Source organism: Gopherus flavomarginatus, chromosome 8 (genome assembly GCF_025201925.1).
Source record: "Gopherus flavomarginatus isolate rGopFla2 chromosome 8, rGopFla2.mat.asm, whole genome shotgun sequence".
NCBI lineage: Eukaryota > Metazoa > Chordata > Testudines > Testudinidae > Gopherus > Gopherus flavomarginatus.
In genome coordinates this window covers 1,089,538-1,113,310 of record NC_066624.1, presented here as the reverse complement: position 1 = coordinate 1,113,310, position 23,773 = coordinate 1,089,538, and the positions used below count along the sequence as shown (strand labels likewise).

Here is a 23,773-nt window from a genome sequence, read left to right as displayed (position 1 = left end):
TCACCTGTCCTGTTTATGTAACACTTTAAAAAATCAGCAAAAGGGTTATATAAATAAAATTAATTATGAAACAAAAGGCAAAAAACTATTATGTACATAGTTTAGTCCTATTCGGTGTCTACTCGGCGCTTCTTGGCTTGTCTCTTGTATTCAGTAAATGGAGCAGCTCTTGCCACTGTCCAGCAATAGTCTGCAAGCATTGATGGGCTCCATTTGCCCTGATAGCCTGCCAGGAGATTCCACTGCTGTAGTCTGGAGGCTAACAGCTCTGCCTTACTCTTGGGTAGTTCCAAATCCCTGACAAGGTCATTCAGTTCACCTTGTGTTATGAGGTGTGGTTCAGAGGAGGAGGATGGGAGAAAATGTGGGTCCTATGACATTGATGGTTCAGGACCAGAAGTTTCATCCTCTTCCTCTTCCTCATCTGACTCAAGTGAGAAGGATTCTGGTGCATCAGGAACCGGCAGTCCTTCTCCGTGGGGTACTGGGCGTATAGCTGATGGAATGTTTGGATAATGCACAGTCCACTTTTTCTTCTTTGACACACCTTTCCCAACTGGAGGCACCATGCAGAAGTAAAAATTGCTGGTATGATCTGTTGGCTCTCTCCAAATCATTGGTACTGCAAAAGGCATAGATTTCCTTTTCCTGTTCAACACTGGCGAAGATTTGTTGCACAAGTGTTGCAGCATATGTGTGGGGCCCATCTCTTGTCCTGATCTCCAATTTTGCAGCCAAAATAAAGGTGATAGGCTTTCCTAACCATAGTGGTTATACTGCGCTTTTGTGATGCAAAAGTCACTTCACCGCAAACATAGCAGAAGTTATCTGCACTGTTTACACAAGTACGAGGCATCTCTGCTCACTTTGGCTAAACAGAAATGTGTCCCTTTGCAAAATCAAACACTGACAAATAAGAAAGCACAACACTGTATGATTTCTGGAGCTGACATAGGGCACTTTGTTCAGCAGAGTGATGTAAGCTTCGTTATGATTGCATCATCCATGACTTCTAGGAATAACATGATGCAATTCATATCATGTATGATGCAATACCAGCTTCAGATTGCATCATTCATTGTTTTGCCTAAAAAGCAAGTACTGTCCAAACCCAGTCATAGATTTATTCATAGATCCAGTCAAAGATGTATTTTAGTCATTTCTGGTTTAAATTGAGATCTCTTCCCTTTATAACTCACTTATCCTCCGCCATTCCCAAGTCAAGGGTCGTATATACTGACCCAATAGCATATCTTGAAAACTAGAGCCAATTAACAATTTTAAGCATCATTTTCGTTCTCAGTGACCCAGAATTAGTAAAGTTGGACTACATTTATTTCAGAAGCATTTTGGCTGTAGAGCAGTGTAATAAGGTAATAAGGAAACAAATCAGCAGAGCCAGACGTGTACCCAGAAGCCTCCTGCTGCAAGACAAGCCCAAGAAAGAAACCAACAGAACTCCACTGGTCACCACCTACAGTCCTCAGCTAAAACCTCTTCAACGCATCATCAGTGATTTTGTCTGACACAGTGGGTATTCACCCACGAAAGCTTATGCTCCAATACATCTGTTAGTCTATAAGGTGTCAAAGGACTATTTAAATCAAGGTTTCCTGCTTGCCAATTTATATCATTATTAAAATTGGTGTCTTAAATCAATCCAGCCTGCTTAGACATCACAGTAAGTTACAACCTCGTTAGCCAGGCTTATAGCTGTGAGAGCCTTGTCTTGATACTGTTCGCAATCCCACTCCAAATAGACAGTGGCTAATAACCGCAGCACTTTAGCCTAGAAAGAAAAGAAAAAGTGAATCATTAAACACAAATGAAATAACCAAAAACAACACTTAAATATTGCACAAAGGAGTGGAAATGAAGGAGATGGAAATATACGCTGTGAATAATATTCACTGTAAGCACACTGGGCCAAGGACTGTCTTCTCTGTTACTAGATGTACAGTGCCAAGCACAACGTGTTGTTCCTTGATTGGGACTGCTAGGCACTATCATCATAACAATTGTACTCTTATCCCTTCTGAAGATTTGCCTTGACATGGTAAACTGGTTAAGTTTAGGTCAGGCTTAATAAACTTGCTAACTAAGCCTGACCTAAACTTGACCTTCTTCCTTCTGTAGATGCAGGATAACCTTTAGCTCAATTTAGCTGGTCAAGTTCAAAGTTCATTTAAACTAAGAAAAAGATCAAGTTTAGGTCAGACTCAAGTAACACACATTCACTAAACCTAACCTAACGTGACCACTTTTCCCAGTCAAGATGGAGCCTATGGGTTATAACGTAATTCTTCTCCAAATACACTAGCTGGAGTATAGTATTAATGCACTAGCTTTACATCTGCATGAAAATCTAGGTTCCACTATGACTAAGGACACACACAACAATGGCTCGGTCTCAGACTCAGCCTAGTATCTAGTAGAGAATGATTTACACTCTACTACCATTCTGTGGGACTAGAATAGCAGGAAGTGCTAAAGATCAGGATGGATAACCACTGGCAGAGCTATGAGGGGAGGCTCAAGACTGGCACAGAGAGGCAGTGGGGGCTGCAGAGCAGGACTAGCACTAATGACATCCTGCTATTAGTCTGTGTGTAATTCAGAAGTTTCTGTATGTGTATTTCTTACCTGCATATCTTCCCCGGGAGAATACTTCTTATCCATTTTCCCAATCTCATAACTCTGGCTACAATTTAAAAGACAAAATCAGAATTATATGGGCTAAGAGATGTAAGAAGAACTCAGTCAGCTTTCTGAGCTATGCAGTGAGCTCATACTTACCTTTTCCATTTCATTTATTGTTAGGAGCCACATAGAGCACACAGAGGAAAATATTAACTAAAATAAATGGTCACAAGGTATCTGATTGATATCAAAGCATCAGAAAATAATATCCTTTAATAATATCCATGAGACTGCCAACAGGGCACACTACAGTAATGAAAATCAATAGAGATAGGACCAAGATATGTCATCTGTGTAAGCTGTGTCAGAAGCAGGCTCTAACATCTGTCAACACTTTTGAATGTCATATGGTAAAGAAAGTGATACTCTTCAAATTTAGCACTTTGTCTCAAGGTGTCCTTACAAAGGATGCTGTAAGAGTAACTGAATTCATTCTTGAACTTCACAGCCTGATACGATTATCATGGGACAAAACAACAAGACAGCGCACACACTCATACACAGTATTCAACATTGTCTAAGAACAGAGGATTTAATTTGCCTTCTAAACCCCCAGATCTGAATTGCACTAAGTTCTTTCTGCTTCACTCAAGTTAGTTAATTAAGCTTCATAACCCCGCTTTGAGGTAGATACGTAGTGCTGCCCCTTTTTCACGAGTGGCTAGTCAAATTTCTGGGCCCTTGAGATGTTCCAGCTGGAAGAAGAAATTGATGGAGCCTAATATTTTCTTTAATGCAAACTTGTTTATTTACAAGGACTGTGCAAAATCCTGCTTCTCCAAACACAGGAGAAACCTAGAACAAAAGAATCAAATTCTTAGCTTGCATCCTAAATCTTTTTAGCCAACAGTCTGAACAGCTCTCACTGGCTTTTCTCAGGTCGTGCTGTGCTCACAGGCTACTGCTTGGCTTTCTTGCTTTTTGTCTTTGCCTCTCTCTCTCTCTGTGTTGTCTGTTCTCCATTTGTGTGTACTCTGCCTTCTCTCTCTCACACACACAATGTTCATCAAAACAGGGCCCTGTGGTGGGAGAAAAAGAGCTTCTCCAGTCTGAGGCCACGAGGGTGGGGGATAGAAAGGAACAAAGGACGGCTGCAGTGACTGGGTGGAATGGGGAAGAACCGTGGGTGGAACAGGAGAAAGGGACAGAATGGTGTGGGACCCTGGGCAGGGCCACAGGCAGAAGGTGTGGGGAGGGGGCTCCCCACATGCTCTGGCCCAGGGCCCCATGAAACCTTAATCTGCCTCTGTCTGTGGAAATTTATTCCCAGAATTGATATTTTCTCAGTATGAGATAACATTAATCCTACTAGATGGTGCTATAACATTCTATCCAGGCAAATGTTTGTGCTTTGCAAAGGTTAGTTCAGTACTCCAAAGATTTTCTCATTGGTATTTGTGAGCACTTAGTATCCCATCTTCTAAGTACATGGAACAAAATAAAGAGATGTTCTCCAAAATATCAGTTTTAACTAACCCTAAAACTACTTCAAGACTTCCTTGACTCCATATCTATGATCATTAAATGTTTGAGATTAAAGGGGACATTGTCAAGTTGATTTCTTCTGAATACTTCTTTTAAAAAATCCATTCTGATTTTCTGAGTCTGGCACAGGATAATTTTTCCTGATAGCCCAAATGTCTTGCACTGCTTCCTGGTCCCCATCTCACCACTCCTTACAATTCCTTTCCCACATTGGAATATACACCTTATAATATATGTAGATAGTTAGCATGTTGTCATTTAGCCCAAATAGATAGACAAATCATTTGTGTTGCTGTTTTGTGGATTCTCTCCAAGTTGCCAACATTGGAAACCTAATAAATCTGTCAAGGTCACATGTAACAGTGAGTGAGCAGTAAAGGCACCAGGCCAGTTGCAGAGCTGCCTGTGCTCTTGTAGCCCAAAGAATGTGGCTGAGAAAACTAAAGTAGGGAGAACTAATAAATGAAACAAACTTTCATCAACATAATTATGGCTTTTGGTATGTAGATCTTTTATGAGCAATTCAAAGACTACTTTTAGCAAATGCATATAATACTGACATTATTTTTCTGCATTTTTCTACACTTTTCACATCTCTTAAGGTGCAACCATCACCATGGCATTATGAAAGGGGCACTAGCTGGGAACAATCTCCCTAGAGCACAGCCTTCTTGGGAGAATAAGTATGGATAGAATTAAGGAGAGCCATGAATATTTCTACATGCAAAGAAGGGACCTCTTGTCAGAACATGAAAATCCATGTGAAAGGGATGCCTGATATTGAGATAACAGTGAGGTTGACATGAAAGAATGTGCTTGTAAACAGAGAAAAGCCACTGAGCTGGGTGTAGGCCTAGATTTGCTCAGCCAAGTAGAGCTTTAAATCTGTAAGCAGAGTTTGAGGCCTGGTCTACACTACGCAGTTAAATCGATTTTAACAGTGTTAAACTGATTTAAAGCTGTACCCGTCCACACTACAATGCACTTTATATCGATTTAAAGGGCTCTTTAAATGGATTTCTGTACTCCTCCCCAACGAGAGGAGTAACGCTAAAATCGATATTAACATATCGGGTTAGGGTTAGTGTGGCCGCAAATCGACGTTATTGGCCTCCGGGTGGTATCCCACAGTGCACCATTGTGACCGCTCTGGACAGCAATCTGAACTCAGAGGCACTGGCCAGGTATACAGGAAAAGCCCCGCGAACTTTTGAATTGCATTTCCTGTTTGGCCAGCGTGGAGCTCTCATCAGCACAGGTGACCACGCAGAGCTCATCAGCACAGGTAACAATGCAGTCTCCTGAGAACAGAAAAAGAGCTCCAGCATGGACCGCACGGGAGATACTGGATCTTATCTCTATATGGGGAGAGGATTCAGTGCTAACAGAACTCCGTTCCAAAAGATGAAATGAAAAAATATTTGAAAAAATTTCAAAGGCCATGATGGGAAAAGGTCACACCAGGGACTCAGTGCAGTGCAGAGTGAAAGTTAAGGAGCTCAGACAAGCATACCAGAAAACCAAAGCAGCAAACGGAAGATCCAGGTCAGGGCCGAAAACATGCCGCTTCTACACTGAGCTGCATGCAATTTTAGGGGGCTGCACCACCACTACCCCCCCCCCTTGTCCGTGGATTCCGAGGTGGGGGTTATAATCTCAACCATGGCTGAGGTTTCAGCGGAGGGGGAAGATGAGGAAGAGGCTGAGGAAGAGGACGACAACCTTGCAGCGAGCACACAGCACTCCGTTAGTCCCAATAGCCAGGAGCTTTTTGTGACCCAGACGGAATTACCCTCCCAAGCCACTAGCCCAGATAGTGAAGCCATGGAAGTGACCTCTGGTGAGTGTACCTTTGTAAATATAAAACATGGTTTAAAAGCAAGCGTTTTTTAATGATTGATTTGCCATGAGGGCTTGAGATGCATTCGCAGCCAGTAAAGTTACTGGAAAAGTTTGTTAACATGTCTGGGGATGGAGCGGAAATCCTCCAGGGACATCTCCATGAAGCGCTCCTGGAGGTACTCCAAAAGCCTTTGCAGAAGGTTTCTGGGCAAGGAAGCCTTGTTCCGTCCACCATGGTAGGACACTTTACCACGCCATGCATGTAGCAATAATCGGGTATCATTGCATGACAAAGCATAGCTGCGTGTGGTCCCGGTGATTGCTGGCATTCAAGAAACATCCGTTCTTTATCTCGCTCTGTTATTCTCAGCAGAGTGATATCGTTCATGGTAACCTGGTTGAAATTAAGGAATTTAATTAAGGGGACAGAGATGGGCATTTTCCTACTGGGCTGTTGCTTAAAAGAAATTCTTCCTTGCACGTAGCCAAGCGGGGGGAGGGGAGGAAGGATAGCGCTGAGCTTTTTAGCGTTTGGCCAGCAGCAATCTTCCCAGCTAGCAGCCACGCGGTGGCGGGGGGGGGGCGGGAAAAGGGGGGTGATTAGCAGTGATCTTCCATTATACCAGCCATGCGGTGGGGGGAGGGGTAAAGCAATCCTAGAGAATCGGATTGGGGAGGGGCGGGGAGGGGTTGGCGTCTGCTGCTGCTTGTTAACAGGAAAGAAGCATCAGAGGGCACTGTGTATATGAAGGCTGGAGAAGCTGAAAGACAGTGGCTTACCATGGACGCATGCAAGCTGAATTGTGATTCCCAGACCTGCGTCTGTGAGATCTGTAACACCAGAGCCGCAGGCACTCAATATTAAGATGCAAAATGCGACCTTGTAGTGAAATCACATGTGCTATGTAAGGTGAATAGTGTTGTTCACTGTGAAAGAGTATAACCGTTGTTCTATAAAATGTATCTTTTTAAATACTTCTCTCCCTTTTTTCCCTCCCTCATGCAGCTGCACATTTTTCAAGCCTCCCTACTCCATCCCAAAGGCTAGCTCAGATAAGGCGGAGGCAGAAGAGGACGCGAGATGAAATGTTCTCTGAAATCATGGAAGTAACCCGCAATGAAAGAGCTCATCTGAAGGAGTGGAAGGATGTGGTAGCAAAGTACAGGAAAGATGCCAGTGAACGTGAGGATAGGAGAGACGCTCGAGATGAGAGGTGGCGGCAGGAAGATCAGAGGTGTAGGCAGGAAGATCAGCGGTGGCGGGATCCAACGCTGGGGCTGCTGCGTGATCAAAGTGATATCCTCCGACGTCTGGTGGATCTTCAGGAAGAGGAGCGGGGTCACAGAGTGCCGCTGCAGCCCCTATGTAACCACCCTCACCACGTTCCATATATTCCTCACCCAGATGTGTAAGAACGCGTGGGGGAAGGCTTTGTGCACCCGCCCACTCCACCCCCGTGGACAGTCCAATCAAAAGGCTGTCATTACATTGAAATGTGCTTAATGGCCTTTTTCTTCCCTCCTATCCTCCTCCCAAACCACACCCGGGATACCTTGTTAATTCTCTGCCTCTTTTTATAATTACTTTTTAATAAAGAATACATACTTTTTAAATGATAGTGACTTTATTTCCTTAAGCAAGCTGTAATCGAAGGGGGAGGGTGGGTTGTTTACAGGGAAGGAGTCAATAAAGGGGGGGTGGTTCATGAAGGGGAAACAAACACAGCAGTCACATCGTACCCTGGCCCATGATGAAACTCATTTTCAAGGCTTCTCTGATGCGCACCGCTTCCTGGTGAGCTCTTCTAATCGCCCAGGTGTCTGGCTGCGCGTAATCAGCGGCCAGGTGATTTGCCTCAGCCTCCCACCCCTTACTCTCACAGAGACTGTGGAGCACACAGCAAGCAGCAATAACAAAGGGGACAGTGGTTTGGCTGAGGTCTGAGCGAGTAATGTGCGCCAGCGAGCCTTTAAACGGCCAAATGCACATTCTACCACCATCCTGCACTTGCTCAGCCTGTAGCTGAACAACTCCTGACTACTGTCCAGACTGCCTGTGTATGGCTTCATAAGCCATGGCATCAAGGGGTAGGCTGGGTAACCCAGGATAACTACAGGCATTTCAACATCCCCAACTGTTATTTTCTGGTCTGGGAACTAAGTCCCTTGCTGCAGCCGTTTAAACAGAGTAGTGCTTCTGAAGACGCGAGCGTCATGAACCCTTCCTGGCCATCCCACGTGGATGTTGGTGAAACGTCCCTTGTGATCCACCAGTGCTTGCAGCACCATTGAAAAGTACCCCTTGCAGTTTATGTACTGGGTGCCCTGGTGCTCCGGTGCCAAGATAGGGATATGGGTTCTATCTATCGGCCCCCCCAGAGTTAGGGAATCCCATTGCAGCAAAGCCATCCACTATGAGCTGCACGTTTTCCAGAGTCACAACCTTTCGTAGCAGCAGCTTAATGATTGCTTTGGCTACTTGCATCACAGCAGCCCCCACAGTAGATTTTCCCACTCCAAATTGATTCCCGACTGACCGGAAGCTGTCTGGCGTTGCAACTTTCCAGAGGGTTATTGCCACTCGCTTCTCCACTGTGAGGGCTGCTCTCATCTTGGTATTATGGCGTTTCAGGACAGGGGAAATCAAGTCACAAAGTTCAAAGAAAGTGCTCTTATGCATGCGAAAGTTTCGCAGCCACTGCGAATCGTCCCACACCTGCAAAACTATGCGGTCCCACCAGTCTGTGCTTGTTTCCCGGGCCCAAAATCGGCGTTCAATGGGTAGAACCTCCCCCATTACCAGCAGGAGCTCCAAAGCACAGGGGCCTGCGGTTAGGGAGAATTCAGTGTCCATGTCCTCATCACTCTCGTCGCCGCGCTGCCGTAGCTGCCTCCTCCTCGCCTGCCTTTGCAGTTCATGGTTCACCATAGACAGCACGAGAATGCGCAAGGTGTTTACAACGTCCACGATTGAGCTATTGATCTGAGCAGGGTCCATGCTTGCTGTGCTATGGCGTTTGCTCAGTTCACCCAGGAAAAAAGGCGTGAAATTGTTGTCTGCTGCTTTCACAAAGGGAGGGGTGAGGCTGTACCCAGAACCACCCGCGACAATGATTTTTGCCCCATCAGGCACTGGGATCTCAACCCAGAATTCCAAGGGGCAGGGGAGACTGCGGGAACTATGGGATAGCTACGGAATAGCTACCCACAGTGCAACGCTCCGGAAATCGATGCTAGCCTCGGACCATGGACGCACACCGCCGAATTAATGTTCCTAGTGTGGCCGCGTGCAATCGACTTTATAATATCTGTTTTATAAAACCGGTTTATGTTATTTCGAAATTATCCCATAGTGTAGACATAGCCTGAATGAGCTCTCCCCTGACATCTGTGATGAGCTGTGGAAGAGGACTTCAGGAGCTGATCTCATTTGCAAGGGCACACCCACTCTGCCTAGGTCCTCGCATGATGGGATTGCTTGCCCAAATGATCACTTTTGGCTGGTGTTGGATCCCAGTCTTCTTGTTATAAAGGCAGGAGTAATAAAGGTTGTTACCCTTTTTGTGTGAATCAAGGGCAGCAGAACTGTACCTGTTATAACCTGCTGGAGGGACTCACCCTCAACGTAATGGCACTCGGTAGGCAGGGAACATGAGTTCCAAAACCCAGTGAGTTGAGAGAGAGTGGCGACAGGTACTTGCACCTGGTGGTGTGGGCCTGGCTTAAGGGTCCTAGACACCATTTGACCCTTCCTCTCTCCACTATGTAATAAAAGAGCTAATTCAGATTCAATTGACAGTCTTGTTACATGCTGCAGAGCTGAAATCACTGATACCTGGGTCTAAGTATTAGACCTGCTTTGGGACAGTGTCTCTGATGTAAAAGACTGCCCAGCGTGTACCAGCAGTGAGGCTCCCACACTAACAGCTGAAATCACTGAGAGCTGAAATCACTGAAAGCTGTGTTAAGTGGTGGGCCCTGAAGACTGGCAGAGAGGTGCAACAAGCAGCCCACAAGGCAGCTGGTGGAGAGGCATGACAAGTGGCCAGCAGGAAAGCTGGCAGAGAGGCGTGGGCAACTGAGTGTCCAAGCAGCAGAGCATGTAAGGTGTCTCCTTACCACTCCCTCCACCCAGGAGGGGAGGTGAACTCTGCAGATGAACCTCTGAACTCTGGGGCAGCACTGATCAAGGACAGCAACTGTGAGTGGGGTGCAGAGATTGGACAGGCATATTAAAGGGACTTTTGGGTTGTTGCCCTGAAGAATCTGAGGGGAAAGGACACTGCCCAACTTACTTAGGGGTTGGGTCTTTTGCTCATGGTTTATGTTTATGAACTCTGTTTGCGTTGTTTTCCCAAATTAATGCTATGTTACTTCCCTCCTTATTGCCTCTTAGAGGTGCCCAGGGGGTTGTGTGTAATTGTCGCAGGTCATTGGGTGGAGGCTCAAGACTGTTTTGTGTTGTATTGTTGGAAAGGAACCCCTAGATACTGAACCCGGCCCTTGTTTCTGCCAACTCTGACTGGCAGAAGGGTTACAGATTGATTCATTTAATACTAGAGCCAGATGAAAAATTTCAAAGAACTTTTTCCCCCATCAGGAAACTGCTTTTTCAAAAACAAAAATTTTCACGAAGAATTTTTTTTTTTTTTTACAAAATTTTGCACTTTTTAAATGAAATCCAAAAAGTAAAAATTGCTTTTTCCTATTCCTTCTGTCACATTTGCTATTTTGTCAGAAAAAAATACTTTGCATTTTGTTTTCCCTTTTACATTACCTGAGCCAGAAGGAGCTCTGTTCATACCCCTTTTGTTCATAGGTTTCCACTCCAAAGTTATAGCAGAGGATTGATAGATAACAGGTCTGCAATTAAAAAAAAGTGCTTCTCCTGTTAGGTTCTTGTAGTGACTTTAAGAAATCTAAGGCAGTTGAGTCTCAGACACACTTAAAATACTTTTTATATGAAAGCTACACCCACCAACACCCACCACTATCAGAGCTGATTTTATAGGAGGGAAAAGGAATCTGAATAAAATTGTTCTATTGTTGTTCTATGGGAAACTAAAGCAGCATTAATGAATAAATCCCTCAAGGTCACACATAACAGCTGAACTGATCGAGTACATGTTGCAGCCCACTTCCATCAATAAATATGACAAAGTAATTGAACAGAGACAACTAAAAAAGGGAAATTAGAATAGGAGAGGAAACACTAGGGAGCTAAACACTCGGGAGCGAATAAGAATCCATCACAAAAGCAGGAACTGTTGCACTGTACAGTTTGAGGGAAAAGGTCCTTCCAATATTAGATATTTCAGAATACTGCTGCTTCATTAGCTCCTCTGTGTGTAAGCATTAGGAACCTGAGTTACCTCAGTTAAGCCTGGGACTAGATCCCTGCACAGATACAAAAAAGTGGATGTACATCCAATCCGCATCCGCCAGGATCAACATGCGATCCAATCCGCTAGCTGTCTTTTACCTGTATCTGCACTCACACACACAGAAGCAAGCTGTCTCACAGGACAAGCAATGGGCGGAGGAGGGGAAGGGAGCTAGTGGGGGGGGGGTGGAGTCTTGCAGGGAAGAGGCAGCATGAGGATGAGGACTGGGGGTAAGGGGCAACATGAGGGCAGGGTCTCAAGGAGAAGAGGCAGCGCAGAAGGGGTTGCTTGGAGGAAGGAACGTTGCATTGCATGCTGCTCCCAGGGGGCTCGTGAGCAATGGCACATCAGTGCGTGTTGCATCACAGTGTGTTGGAGGAATGGGGTGCCAGGGCCCCACCCGTTCCAATCCCCATGGCTGCAGGCAGGCCCTGCTGCCCAGGAGCCGGCGGGCCAGGCCCAGGAGTGGGGGCATGGCCAGTGCTGCCGGGCCGGGCCATGATGGGAACGCTGGCGCTGCCTGAGGGGCCTAAGCTGCTGGACAGGAAGTGGCACAGCAAGTGGGTGCTGGACAGCTCCAACTCTGATCTGCTGCCCAGCCTCAGCCACTGGCTGCTGGCCACCAGTCTCGAGCGTGCTGTGCCCCCCAGGCTTCCCAAGCCAGACACCACGAGCCAGGCACCACCAGTGACTAGAGCCCTGCATCCAATCTACTACCCGCAAAAACGGTCCATGGATAGGAAGTGGATATCCATAGATTTGCAGGGCTCTACCTGGGGCTAGCCAGTTCAGCCATAAGGCTGCAACAGAATCACCTGACTGGCCAGCCCAGCCCACCCAACTGGCTTCAAGATCACTACAGGTCTGCATTTAAGCTCAGCAGCAAGTCGCTGGAGGCTCTAACACTTATGCCTGCAGCTGTGATCCTATATGCCTTCCTCCCAGCCTTGCTCCACTCCTGCTCAGTTCCCAGCTCTGGTCCCAACCCCTGGTTCCTAGCTCCGGCTCTAACCCTCAGTGCTGCCCCTGGCCTCTGACACTGAATCCAACCATTAGGTCTGACCGCCACTGCTACGATCACTAGGTATGACTGGTCACACTCTGGTGCATGACAGTTTGAGCAGCCCAAAAAGACAAGATGTAGTTTAGCTGCAGAATGGACCACACTGAAATTGATGCCTCTTTGGCAGAGTTAGCGAGCACCCTGAAGAATCTATTAAAGCCAGGTCCATGCCCTTCAGGCACAGAATGTAGTGCCGCAGGCACAAGCCACCCCATCAGTGACTCAGGTCCATTGAGTATCGAATATCCCAATTGTCTGACAAATTTGATGGTAAGTGTGGAAAATACTGTGGGTTCTCAAACCAGCAGCAGTTCCTGTTCCTGCTGTGCTCACAGTCATTTCCTGCCAACCAAATCACAGTGGGACTCATCATTAGTCTGTTCACTGGGGAAGCGTTGACCTGGGATTCTCCACTGCTTGAGAAATCTAGTCCCCTCTTGCATCAGTTCAAGGAATTTATCCAAGCTACTTCAATAACCTTCAACAACCCAAATAGTAACATACAGCAGAAGCCACACACCAGGTATTGAGGCAGGATGCCACCCGGCTGCTCACTACACTGCAGAATTTCAGCACCAGGTAACAGATACAAACTGGAACAAGGCCACTCAGTGCTATCACTTCCAGCTGGGTGTAAATGATGGACTCAAGGAGGAGCTGGCACAGAATCCCCGACTGGGCTGGATGCATTTATCCAGATAGGCATCAAGACTGCCAATAGCTTATCATAATACCACAAAGAACAGAGGGTGGCTTCTTGACCCACACCTGTCTTAACAAAACCAGCCAGCCACCAGTCAGCACCCACTTTCCAGTGTGAACTTCTGCAGGCAGATGTGGTCTACAAGCATTAAGCTGATTGGGGTCACCAGGCTGCACCTAACTTTAGCATCAGTTATCTGCTCCAGTTATCAACCAGCAAGGTCTGGTTATCAATTTAGAATCTCAAATCAACCTGAGCATCGGCTAAGCTGGATCACCAATACCTAGGCCCACCCAAGATTCTCAAGCAGATCAATCCAGTGACATTCAAGATTCAGTTATCAAGTCACTGAAGAACCACCCTCTGTTCCATGTCTCCCTCTTAAAACATTACCTAGAGACCTTAGCAGGAACGTTTGAGAGCCACTGTTCTAAGCCATCAAGTTTAACACTATTTAATGGAAGAGTTTCGCTGGAAAACATGTAACATTTAAAATGAAACGAAAAGCAGCAATACAAAAACCCACTGGGTCACTTTAATGATTCATCCAATGATTTCAGCTTTGTCCATGCAACTAGAATGAAAGCAGAACTTCTCAAGTGAGTTACATTCACTCAGATACTCTTAAAGATATGCGGAGATTGTCACAGAAACCAGTTAAATCCCATTCAACCACAGCATGCACAGTGAAACATTTCACTTTCAAAAGTCATATTTCAGCCTTCACCCATCCCTTCAGATTTTATTATTTACGCTGTAGAGTAGTGGTGGGCAACCTGTGGCCCATGGGCTGCATGGGGCCTGTCACGGTAATCTGCTGGTGAGCAGTGAGATAGTTTGTTTACATTGACTGTCCGCAGGCACAGCCACCTGCAGCTCCCAGTGGCCGCAGTTCGCCGTTCCCAGCCAATGGAAGTTGCAGGAAGCAGGCAACAGCAGGTGAACTTTGAAGAAACAAATGTCTTTAGTACAAAGAACAAACAAAGGAAAGACATAGAATAGATGTACAGAGAATTTGATGAATATTTTTCAGAATTTTCTGAGACATCAGTATCTCCTTGAAAAGCTGCTTTCTTTCTTGTTAATATTAAACTTTTGGAAGGACACAAAAGGACTGATTTCACTGACCTGTTTTGGCAGCCTTGTCAACATATCTTTGCAGCGTTGCAAACATGTCACTGCATTCTGAAAATACCCTTGAAAAACTGCCTAAGAAAGCACCAGAACATGCCAACAAATTGTTAGAATAAAAGCAATATGTCTTTAAATACCCTGCTGGCTAACAATACAGTGCAATCACTATACTATAAATGGAGAGATAACAAAAACAGCAAGACACACCATGTAACTCTGAGGTTATAGTGCGTGAACATGTAGGATCATGTGATCATTTCCTTCAAATATTAAAATTGCCATGAAGATACATGAAATATGGTATAAGCCAGAGTTCCCCAAATAGTAGGTCATGGGAAGATTGTAGATGGGTCATGAGCCCAGTGTGGAGGGAAGAGGGCATTGGAGAATGAGCCCACCCCATCAGACAGCAGTGGTTCCGTCCTGTCCTGCAGGGCTGTGCCCACCTCCCAACTATAGGTGTCACAACTTGGTGCACATGGCTGCCATGCCACTCAGGTTTGGCCCAGGCACCCCTCCATTGGCTCGATCAAACCTGAGTGGCGCTGTGATCTCATGCACCAGGTCAAAACATCTGGAATGGGAAGCCAAGCCCAGTTCCACTGGAGCCACCACTGTAAAGTGAATGCAGGGTGGGTTCATTCTCCGACCCCTCTTCTCCTGGGGCTTCCTCCCCATTCCAGGCCAGAATTGGAATTACAGTACCAAGGCAGAGGGCCCTGCTGCATGTAGTCAATGCCCCTCAGTGGGGTGATGAGGAGGAGAAAGATGCTGGCCAATTATTTTTGGGCCTCCCCCATGAATATAGACCCTGAGGCCTTGGCTACACTGGCGCTTTACAGCGCTGCAACTTTCTCACTCAGGGATGTGAAAAAAACACAACCCTGAGCGCTGCAAGATACAGCGCTGTAAAGCGCTAGTGTAAACAGTGCCACAGCACTGGGAGTGCGGCTCCCAGCGCTGCAAGCTAATCCCCATGAGGAGGTGGAGTACGTGTGGCGCTGGGAGAGCTCTCTCCCAGCGCTGGCGCTGCGACCACACTCACACTTCAAAGCGCTGCCATGGCAGCACTCCCACAGCAGCGCTTTGAAGTTTCGAGTGTAGCCAAGCCCTGAGAGAGTCACACACAAAAAAATGATAAAATGCAGTTGGTTGGTCACCACAGTAAAAAGTTTGGGAACACAGTTCAGCAAATCTGATCTCCAGCCACACTGGCCCCTCCATTGTCTCCCTGTGCAACTTAGGGATTGAAGCCTTCTCCTATTTGTACCCCAATGTCTGTACCACTTTTTAGTTTTGCCAATCCCAACTATTCAAAAATCATGGGTAGCCTACAAATCATGAGATTTTTTTTTAAAGTAAGAAAGAAAAAACAAAAGAAAGGTGTTGTTTTTATTTTCTTTTTGGTGCTGTAGAAGAGTACAGTTGTGTCATTTTCAAACTTTTCTTCTAAAGGACTACAAATTTACCTTTTTTAAAATTATTTCTAAAAAGCTGAGATTCTTGCCTATTTGCATGATTTGCAGGGGTTGGAGCTTTAAGAAAAATCACTAAATATCATAAGACTCATCATAAAATCATGAGTTGGCAATGATGACCTCCCTACTTGTATATAAAAAACACTGTACGTAAAAAAAATAGTTTGTGTGTGTGTGTATGCATAGTTGGTATATCTAAAGATTACCATCTAGTGGCACATTCAATAAAGTTGTTATTATGCACTGCAAATATGTGTGCAGCTCTTAATACCTCTTAGACCTTGGCTACTTGTGACCTAAATGCAGTGTTGCACTTAAGTATTATTTGATTACTTTAGTGACAGAATACTGGCACAGAGATGTCTGGTTTTGAATTTACATCTCTCACTAAATATATGTTGCACTGCTGTGGATGTGGAGAGCCTGGTTGCAAAGCAACACCAGATATCTTGTTTCTTCAGCCAGTGAAACACAGATCTTAGCAGGAGGTGACTCAGGCCTTGAAAAGATAGCTGTCCATTTTATAAACACTCCTGCCAGCTAAATGACAGAAGGTATGTCTACACAGAAAAGAAAAACCCATGGTTGGCCTGTACCAGCCAACTCAGGCTAGTGGGGCTTGCGCTGAGGGGGCTGTTTTAGTGGTGTGTAGACTTCTGGGCTTGAGCTGGGGCCTGAGTTCTGGGACACTCTCATCTCGCAGGGTCCTAGAATCCAGGTTCTAGCCCAAGCCGGGAGTCTATACAGCAATGAAACAGTCCCACAGCCCCAGTCCAAGTCGGCTGCACAGGCCAGCAGCAGGTGTCTAGTTGCTGTGTAGACATACTCAGAGTCTTCAAGAAATGATCTAAACAACTTTGCGGGATGGTAAATTAGTGAAGATGCACGTCGAAAAAATAGGTATATTAAGAATGCTTAAATTACTGCAATGCTGAGGGGTCAAATCTGAGACCTTACAGCAGATCTAGGGAAACATCGTTCCAGTTTAAAGACAGGAATGCACACTTCTAACAACTGAGTCAAAGTTCCAGTATGATCATTCATACATTCCATATGCCCTATAAAGAGAAACTGGCCAGGACACGTACTGATTCAGCTTGGTAAGACAGCACTTTGAATAGGTCCTTCTCTACATCAGCTTTGTGCACCTGAATATCTGCCTCACCACTGCTCCTCTTCATTAATTGGGCATATAGTTTTTCTAGACTCTGGAAAAGAAAACATAAGCACCCAGAAAGCTGTTACTCAATTGCAACACTTGCTAGTAAGAGTGTTTGCAGGAGACTGTACCTAGCCAAAAACTTACATTTATGGCAATCACAAGAAATCCATCAGCAAGGGTGGCTTTTCCAACATCCACCCAGCCTTTTCCAGTCTTCATGGTCATCTGAAGCAGAAAAGGAACATGTGTTTTGTGAAAATTCAACCCAAATCATTTCTCATTTGTTCTCTATCCACGGCATCATCAACCTCTGAAGAACAAAGGAAGCAGAAATGCACCGGGGGAAAGATCCTGATTGAAAGAGGTTCAGCCAGTAAGAGTGTTGAAACATGTGGTGAGAGACACCTTTGCTTTGTTTTCACTTAGGTTGTTAAATTAGATGTTAGTTGCATTTTACCTTTTATTTCCTTGTAATGAATTCTGACTTATACGCCTCATTACTTGGTCACTTAAAATCTATGTTTTTTTGCTGTTGTTTTATCTAACCAAAGCAAGATTGAAACGTTTGGGATAACAAGATTTGTGCATATCATTTTCTATTAATAAATGACAAACCTTATACGAGCTTGTATCATCCAGGAGGGTGTTGGGCAGTACAAGACACACATTTCTGGAAAAAAGTCCGGGACTGGAAGTTTGACGGTGTTGCCTTGTGGTGTAATTCTATAGTACTCATGGAATATAGCAGGGAGTGATTTACATGCTGGAGGCTGCATGAGAGCAGACCTGGACTGGTTGCTCTCACAGCGAAGAAGGGTAAAAGGTTGCAGAGTTGAAGGGACACAGCTATCCATCAGTCCAGACTGCACCCTGGGTAATGTCTCAAAAGAGTCCCCTGTTCTTTGCAAACATCTCTCATCTCAGATCTGACAAACTCACTCTGCCAAACATGTCTTACAGGATATTTATCCATAAAGAGCAACATGTAAGGTATCTACAGAATCCTCGTAACTTGTCAAGATTCATAATTATTGTGAGATGCATGTATGGGTAATATTTAAGGAATAATGTATTTATTTTGAAAGTTTGTTTATGGACCTGGAGTACAAACACTGGGAGATAATGTGTCTTGGTGATAGCCCATTCAGGCAAAGAGAAATTGTCATCACTCCCTGTTTGGCCAGTGATCCAATGCAAGGTTCAACTGTTTAGGCTTGCACAGTACTAAGACTGTGAATGGGAAACCATCAGAGCAACAAACAATTGAAACCACTTAAAGATTTAAAAAAAAAAAAGAAATCTTTAAACAAGATAGAAGATAAACACACAAAAGGGGAGAATAGCAAAGATAAAAATGCAGTTTGTGTCTTTGCTGTTGACTTCATTTGCAACCTCATTGCTGGAAAAACACAGACATACCATCATTCCCATCAGCCACTCCAAGACCTTGCAAACTTATACACCAGTACCAGGCTGTTTAGGGCATTCCATTTGTCATAACTATAAAGGGAAGGGAACAGCCCTCCTGTGTAAAATACTATAAAATCCCTCCTGGCCAGAGACACCAAAATCCTTTTACCTATAAAGGGTTAAGAAGCTCAGGTAACCTGGCTGACATCTGACCCAAAGGACCAATAAAGGGACAAGACACTTTCAAATCTTGGTGGAGGGAAGGCTTTTGTTTGTGTGCTATTTGTTTTGGGGTTGTTCGCTCTTGGGACTAAGAGAGACCAGACATCAATCTATGCTCTCCAAATCTTTCTGAATCAGTCTCTAATATTTCAAACTTGTAACTAACAGCCAGGCAAGGCGTGTTAGTTTTACCTTTGTTTTCTCAACTTGTAAATGTTCCTTTTTGCTGAGAGGATTTACCTCTGTTTGCTGTAACTTTGTACCTAAGGCTAGAGGAGGTTCCTCTGGGCTCTATGAATCTGATTACCCTGTAAAGTTATTTTCCATCCGGATTTTACAGAGATGATTTTTACCTCTCTTTCTTTAATTAAAAGCCTTCTTTTTAAGAACCTGATTGATTTTTCCTTGTTTTAAGATCCAAGGGTGTTGGATCTGCACTGACCAGGAATTGGTGGGGGGAAAGGAGGGGGAATGGTTAATTTCTCCTTGTTTTAAGATCCAAGGGTTTGGATCTGTGTTCACCAGAAACTTAGTGGAGAAGTCTCTCAAGGCTACTGGGAGGGAGATAGTGTGGGGTGAAGGTAGACAGAGTTTCCCAAATAACTTTTAAATGATTTGGGTGGTGGCAATAAAACCAGATCTAAGCTGGTAATTAAGCTTAGAACTTCTCATGCAGAGTTCAGAGTGAGGAAGGAACCTTGACACCATTTAACTACCTCTTCTTATTGGTCACAGCCATACACCAGTGTTGCAAAATATAGTCTTAGCTGGCTAAGCCAGACTCTTATTAGATAGAAGGAAACAGGAGAGGAATAGGAGAGAGAAGAAATAAGGTGGGGAAGGAAAAGGTCACACAAGAGGTGTATGTGACAGTCTCATATCCCAGGTTGTATCTGGGAGTTAGCTAGAGTCAGTAGAAGTGGTAGTATGATCTGGGTCCCTCTCTCTGGCCTGATCAGGACATCCATCAGGATTAGGATGAAGATAATACTGGGTCCCAAGAGATAGTGGAGGGCAACAGCCATCATTATGAACACTGCTCCTTCCCCTTCTCTAGTCTTTCGGTCAGCCAGCATTATGGTAGCCCTCTTTTCCCAAAAAAATCTCTTTTGAGGACCGCAAAAGGGGACAAACAGCGCATTCATTCATTGTTTTGTCCACCAATTAGGCCTAGTGTCTGACACACCAATTTTGGTTCACTGATTTCCAGTTCCACACTTTTCTTGTTTACCAAGCATGATCTTAACACAGTCCTTGAGTTATATCAGAAGGCATTTTTGCTTGGACTAATTCAGTCTGTCTTGCTTTTGCAACTTTTCCCATCAACATTTGTTGTTACAGGTTACTGTGGCATTTTATTAACTTGAACTCACTTTTTACAGTTGAGCTCATAATTAGGATAAATTTGTAGGCCCCGTTATCATAACAGGCTGTATTCTTTTCCATGAGGTACTGAAGCAGTAACTTACTTCTTTCACAATATTTGTATTGGCTGGGTAAGGCAGAACTAGTGCCGTTAATTTCCATGTGGGAGACCTCAGCAACTCATGTTCTCACCATGGACTAAGGGGTGTTATGCTTGTTTATTATGGAAGTCAAGGCTCATAATGGTATGGCTGAGAAACCCCTAACTATAGTGGCTCAACCAGGTGTCATTGTGATAACACAGGTCCAACTTTAGCAGATACATCCCTAATATAATTTCACTCACTTTCGTGAATTACTCTATCATTTGAAAATACCTTTCCAAGATTTCCCTTGGAACTCACCATACTGCACTTGCATTCTCACCATTTAGCTAGACTTACCAAAATCTGTCTTCGCATCTTCTCCTCTGGAGGATTACTGCCTTCACACAGGCACACTAGCCTGCAAGAAACATGGCGCACTGCAAGAAAACAATGAATGCATACAAAAGGATGGGACATTTCCCCTGTTCTTTCAAATCCTTATGAACGCCAACTCTAAAGTTAGACTATGGAGAAGCTACTTCTTCACCAACTGATGCAGTCAGAAACATAATTTCTTAGGTAATGTAAACCCCTATAAACCTAACCACCATAACACTGTTGTGTGCTGAATGTCTCATATAACCAGAGTAAAATGGAATTCAGCATATTAGCTTACAACTGATGTTTTTATAATTGCAAATCTCATAGAGCAGATCCACTGCAAATTAGAAGAAGCTCCAGCTCCACTTCATACCCAAGCACCACATCAATGAGAAAGCACCCTGGAGACTGCAGCCAGGCTGGAAACCTTACTCCACTGCAAAGTATGATGGGCAGTATATGTTTCTACCATGTGGGATTTAAACACGTTCCCACTGAAGTCAATAGCAGTTTTGTTATTAACTTAATTGGAACAGACTTAGACTCTCCATATTTGGGAGCAGATTTACCTAGTGTTTATTTAGACCCTGGAGGTCTGTGGCAGTAAATAATTCTGCAAGGGACAAGGCTATAGAGGTACACAGAAGTCAAAACCATGGCTATGCCCAGGGGATCATTAGAATACAGTGTAGCCCACAAAGCAGGGTGGAACTAGCTAGGAAGAGAAAATGACCAGGGAGTGGCCTGATTCAGCAGCTTCTCTCTGTAGCTTCTACAAAGTTCCAGGAGTTAAAGCTTGTCCTAAGCAGAAACCCCAAGGAAAGGAAGCTGCGAAAACACAGCCTGCCCTTCATCAGAGTGAATCTCTCTTCAGTGCATGGAGATTAGCTGGAACAATAAGTGTAAATTAAGCACATTGGTAAATTGTAATGAATGAATAACAAACAATAACAATGGACATCATGGTAAACACCATGATGCAATTCATTTATTATTGCTTGTTAAGAATCAACGATGTGCTGTACACCAAAATATCCTCTGGCAAAACCAAGACAGACAAGACTGACGTTCTTTATATTTCAAAAGTTAAAAGCTAACAGAACAAATCTTTCAGTTCTTCTTCATACACCAAAAAGTAAAAAAAATAACACAACCCCAATTTTTTTAAATATCCTTTGCAGGTCACCTTTAACTATGATATGAGAGCTGATGAGATTGTGCCCTAGAACTAGTAAGCCTCCCTCTCTCCCCTTTGCCTAATATCTCTCCCTGCATTATGTATATAACTTGGACTGTAAGCCCCTTGCAGCAAAAAGCTATGGACCAGATACTGGGGTCCTGTAGATCTGCACAAAGCGCAGGTCAAGGTGCAAATACAAAGGTGGCTTTAAAGTTCACATTTGGACTCCACCAATCATGATGCTCCCCTTGTGCAGGGCCACTTGCCTTGCACCAGGTTAGATCAACCTTAGAGCTGCAGAATCCTTAGGGTTTGTCTACACACAGTTTTGTTCCAATTTAACTAAATTGGTTTATTAGAGATACAATGTGGGTGAGGCAATATCTTTTATTAAACCAAATTCTGTTGGTGAAAGATACAAGCATTTGAGCCACACAAAGCTCTTCAGGTCGATATCAGCACCTATCAGTGCAGCCCCCCACAGCCCAGACCCTTATATCAGTATAGTTTATTTCCAAAAATATAGCCAAGGATTAGTGAAGCACAGAGGAGTCCAGACACAGCTCCTTTCCTCTGCTCATACCCCTTTCCACTGCTACAGGCAGCAGGAAAGGGGAGCAATATAACAACTCCTACACTGACTGTCACCAGAGGATCACTCTTGCACTGGAGTGATCATTCCTTAGTTGGTTACACAAAACAGCTGCAAAGTACTCTCTGCCTTCATTTTATCTGTAAAGATACACACAATCCTATGGCACTATATACAAACATTAAATAAAATAATTATACCATAAGAGCTTTTCTTTTACAATATAAAAGAACTTTAATCTAGGACACAAAACACATACATACATTTAGCTCTTTGCTCATCATTGATGACTGAATCTACTCGGTTAGTCACAGCCCAATTCCAAAGGCTTATTGCACTTTCTTCAATCTAAGAGGACAGAAAAAAATTTCATAAGAATTTGCCTTTTTGTCTTGATCTAGGTCATAGTTGAACTTCTTGATGTAACAGAATCATATATAGGTAAATATCTATATGTCTGTGTAAATCAAAGAATGACATGACTTACAATTGAAAAGATCTAATTAGACTGATGGCAATAGCACCCATCAACACATACCCATGCTGGCCATCAGTGTCTTCAGCCATAATTTGAAATTGTGCACAGTAGGGAAATCGGTATGTGAAATCAAGATTTCGGAAACATTTTAAATCCTTTGTTTTGTGTCAGTAAAGCATCTTCCTGAACAGATCCCCTTTATCTATCACTTTACTCAATTGTCCTTACACTCATTTACAACAAGCCTATTCCTGAACTTCTCAACATTTGATCCGGTTTACTCCATCCATCTGGAATAAAATGATCTCACACACACAAACCTTGTGCAAAACCATAACCATTACCATTAAGATACAATTGACTTACTAATGTCTTTCAAAGTCTAATAAGGATGTTCAAAACGTGCAAAGTTCCCAACAGACGTTGAAAAATTGGAACAGGTTCAGAAAAAAGTTATAAGAATGGCTTCAGATCTAAAAATCCTCTCATAGCGACAGACTTAAGTAGCTCAATCTACTTAGTTGATCAAAAAGGAAGTTAAGAGGTGACTTGATTATGGTGAATAAATTCTGACACAGGGAGAAGACTTCTGACAGTAGAGGGCTATTTACTCCAGCAAGATCCAACAGCTGGAAGTTGAACTTATACAAATTCAGACTGGAAATATGGCATATATTTTTAAGTGAGGATAATTAGCCATTGGGACCCCATACTCAGGGACATGGTATATTTTCCATCACTTGATGTCTTTAAAATCAAGAGTGATATCTTTCTAAAAGATATACTCTCTAACTCAACCAGAAGTTATGGTCTTGATGCAGACATCACAGGGTGCAATTTGTTGTGCAGGAGGTCAGAGTAAATGGTCAGAATGGTTCCTTCTAGCCTTAAAAGTTATGCATCTATGAATCAATACAAATCAATAAAAGAAAATATTTGGTTTCACACCAAATTTCTGAAGTAAATGCTTAATTAACAGTAGGTTGCTCTCATAAGAGTGAGTCCAAACTGAAAAGGCAAAAGTAGCATTTTCAGAAGGGGAACAGGGCTGAGACTGGAAACAGTCAAGACCCTTGTACTTCCTCTTATGTATATACTACTGACCTAA

At 43.9% G+C, this 23,773-nt stretch overlaps 1 protein-coding gene across 1 annotated transcript in view; it reads right to left on the bottom strand.

Annotated features, from left to right (window-relative positions):
• The window catches only part of TEX11 (testis expressed 11), a 138,212-nt gene that overhangs the window by 109,346 nt on the left and 5,093 nt on the right, over positions 1–23,773 (bottom strand). The window contains exons 3-10 of the mRNA XM_050964910.1: positions 22,451–22,535; positions 20,392–20,471; positions 17,096–17,176; positions 16,878–16,997; positions 14,306–14,386; positions 10,805–10,890; positions 2,644–2,701; positions 1,694–1,789 (exon numbers count right to left, since the gene is read on the bottom strand). Coding sequence (XP_050820867.1) covers positions 1,694–1,789; positions 2,644–2,701; positions 10,805–10,890; positions 14,306–14,386; positions 16,878–16,997; positions 17,096–17,176; positions 20,392–20,471; positions 22,451–22,535 — 687 coding nt within the window. The remainder of the gene's footprint in view (positions 1–1,693; positions 1,790–2,643; positions 2,702–10,804; positions 10,891–14,305; positions 14,387–16,877; positions 16,998–17,095; positions 17,177–20,391; positions 20,472–22,450; positions 22,536–23,773) is intronic.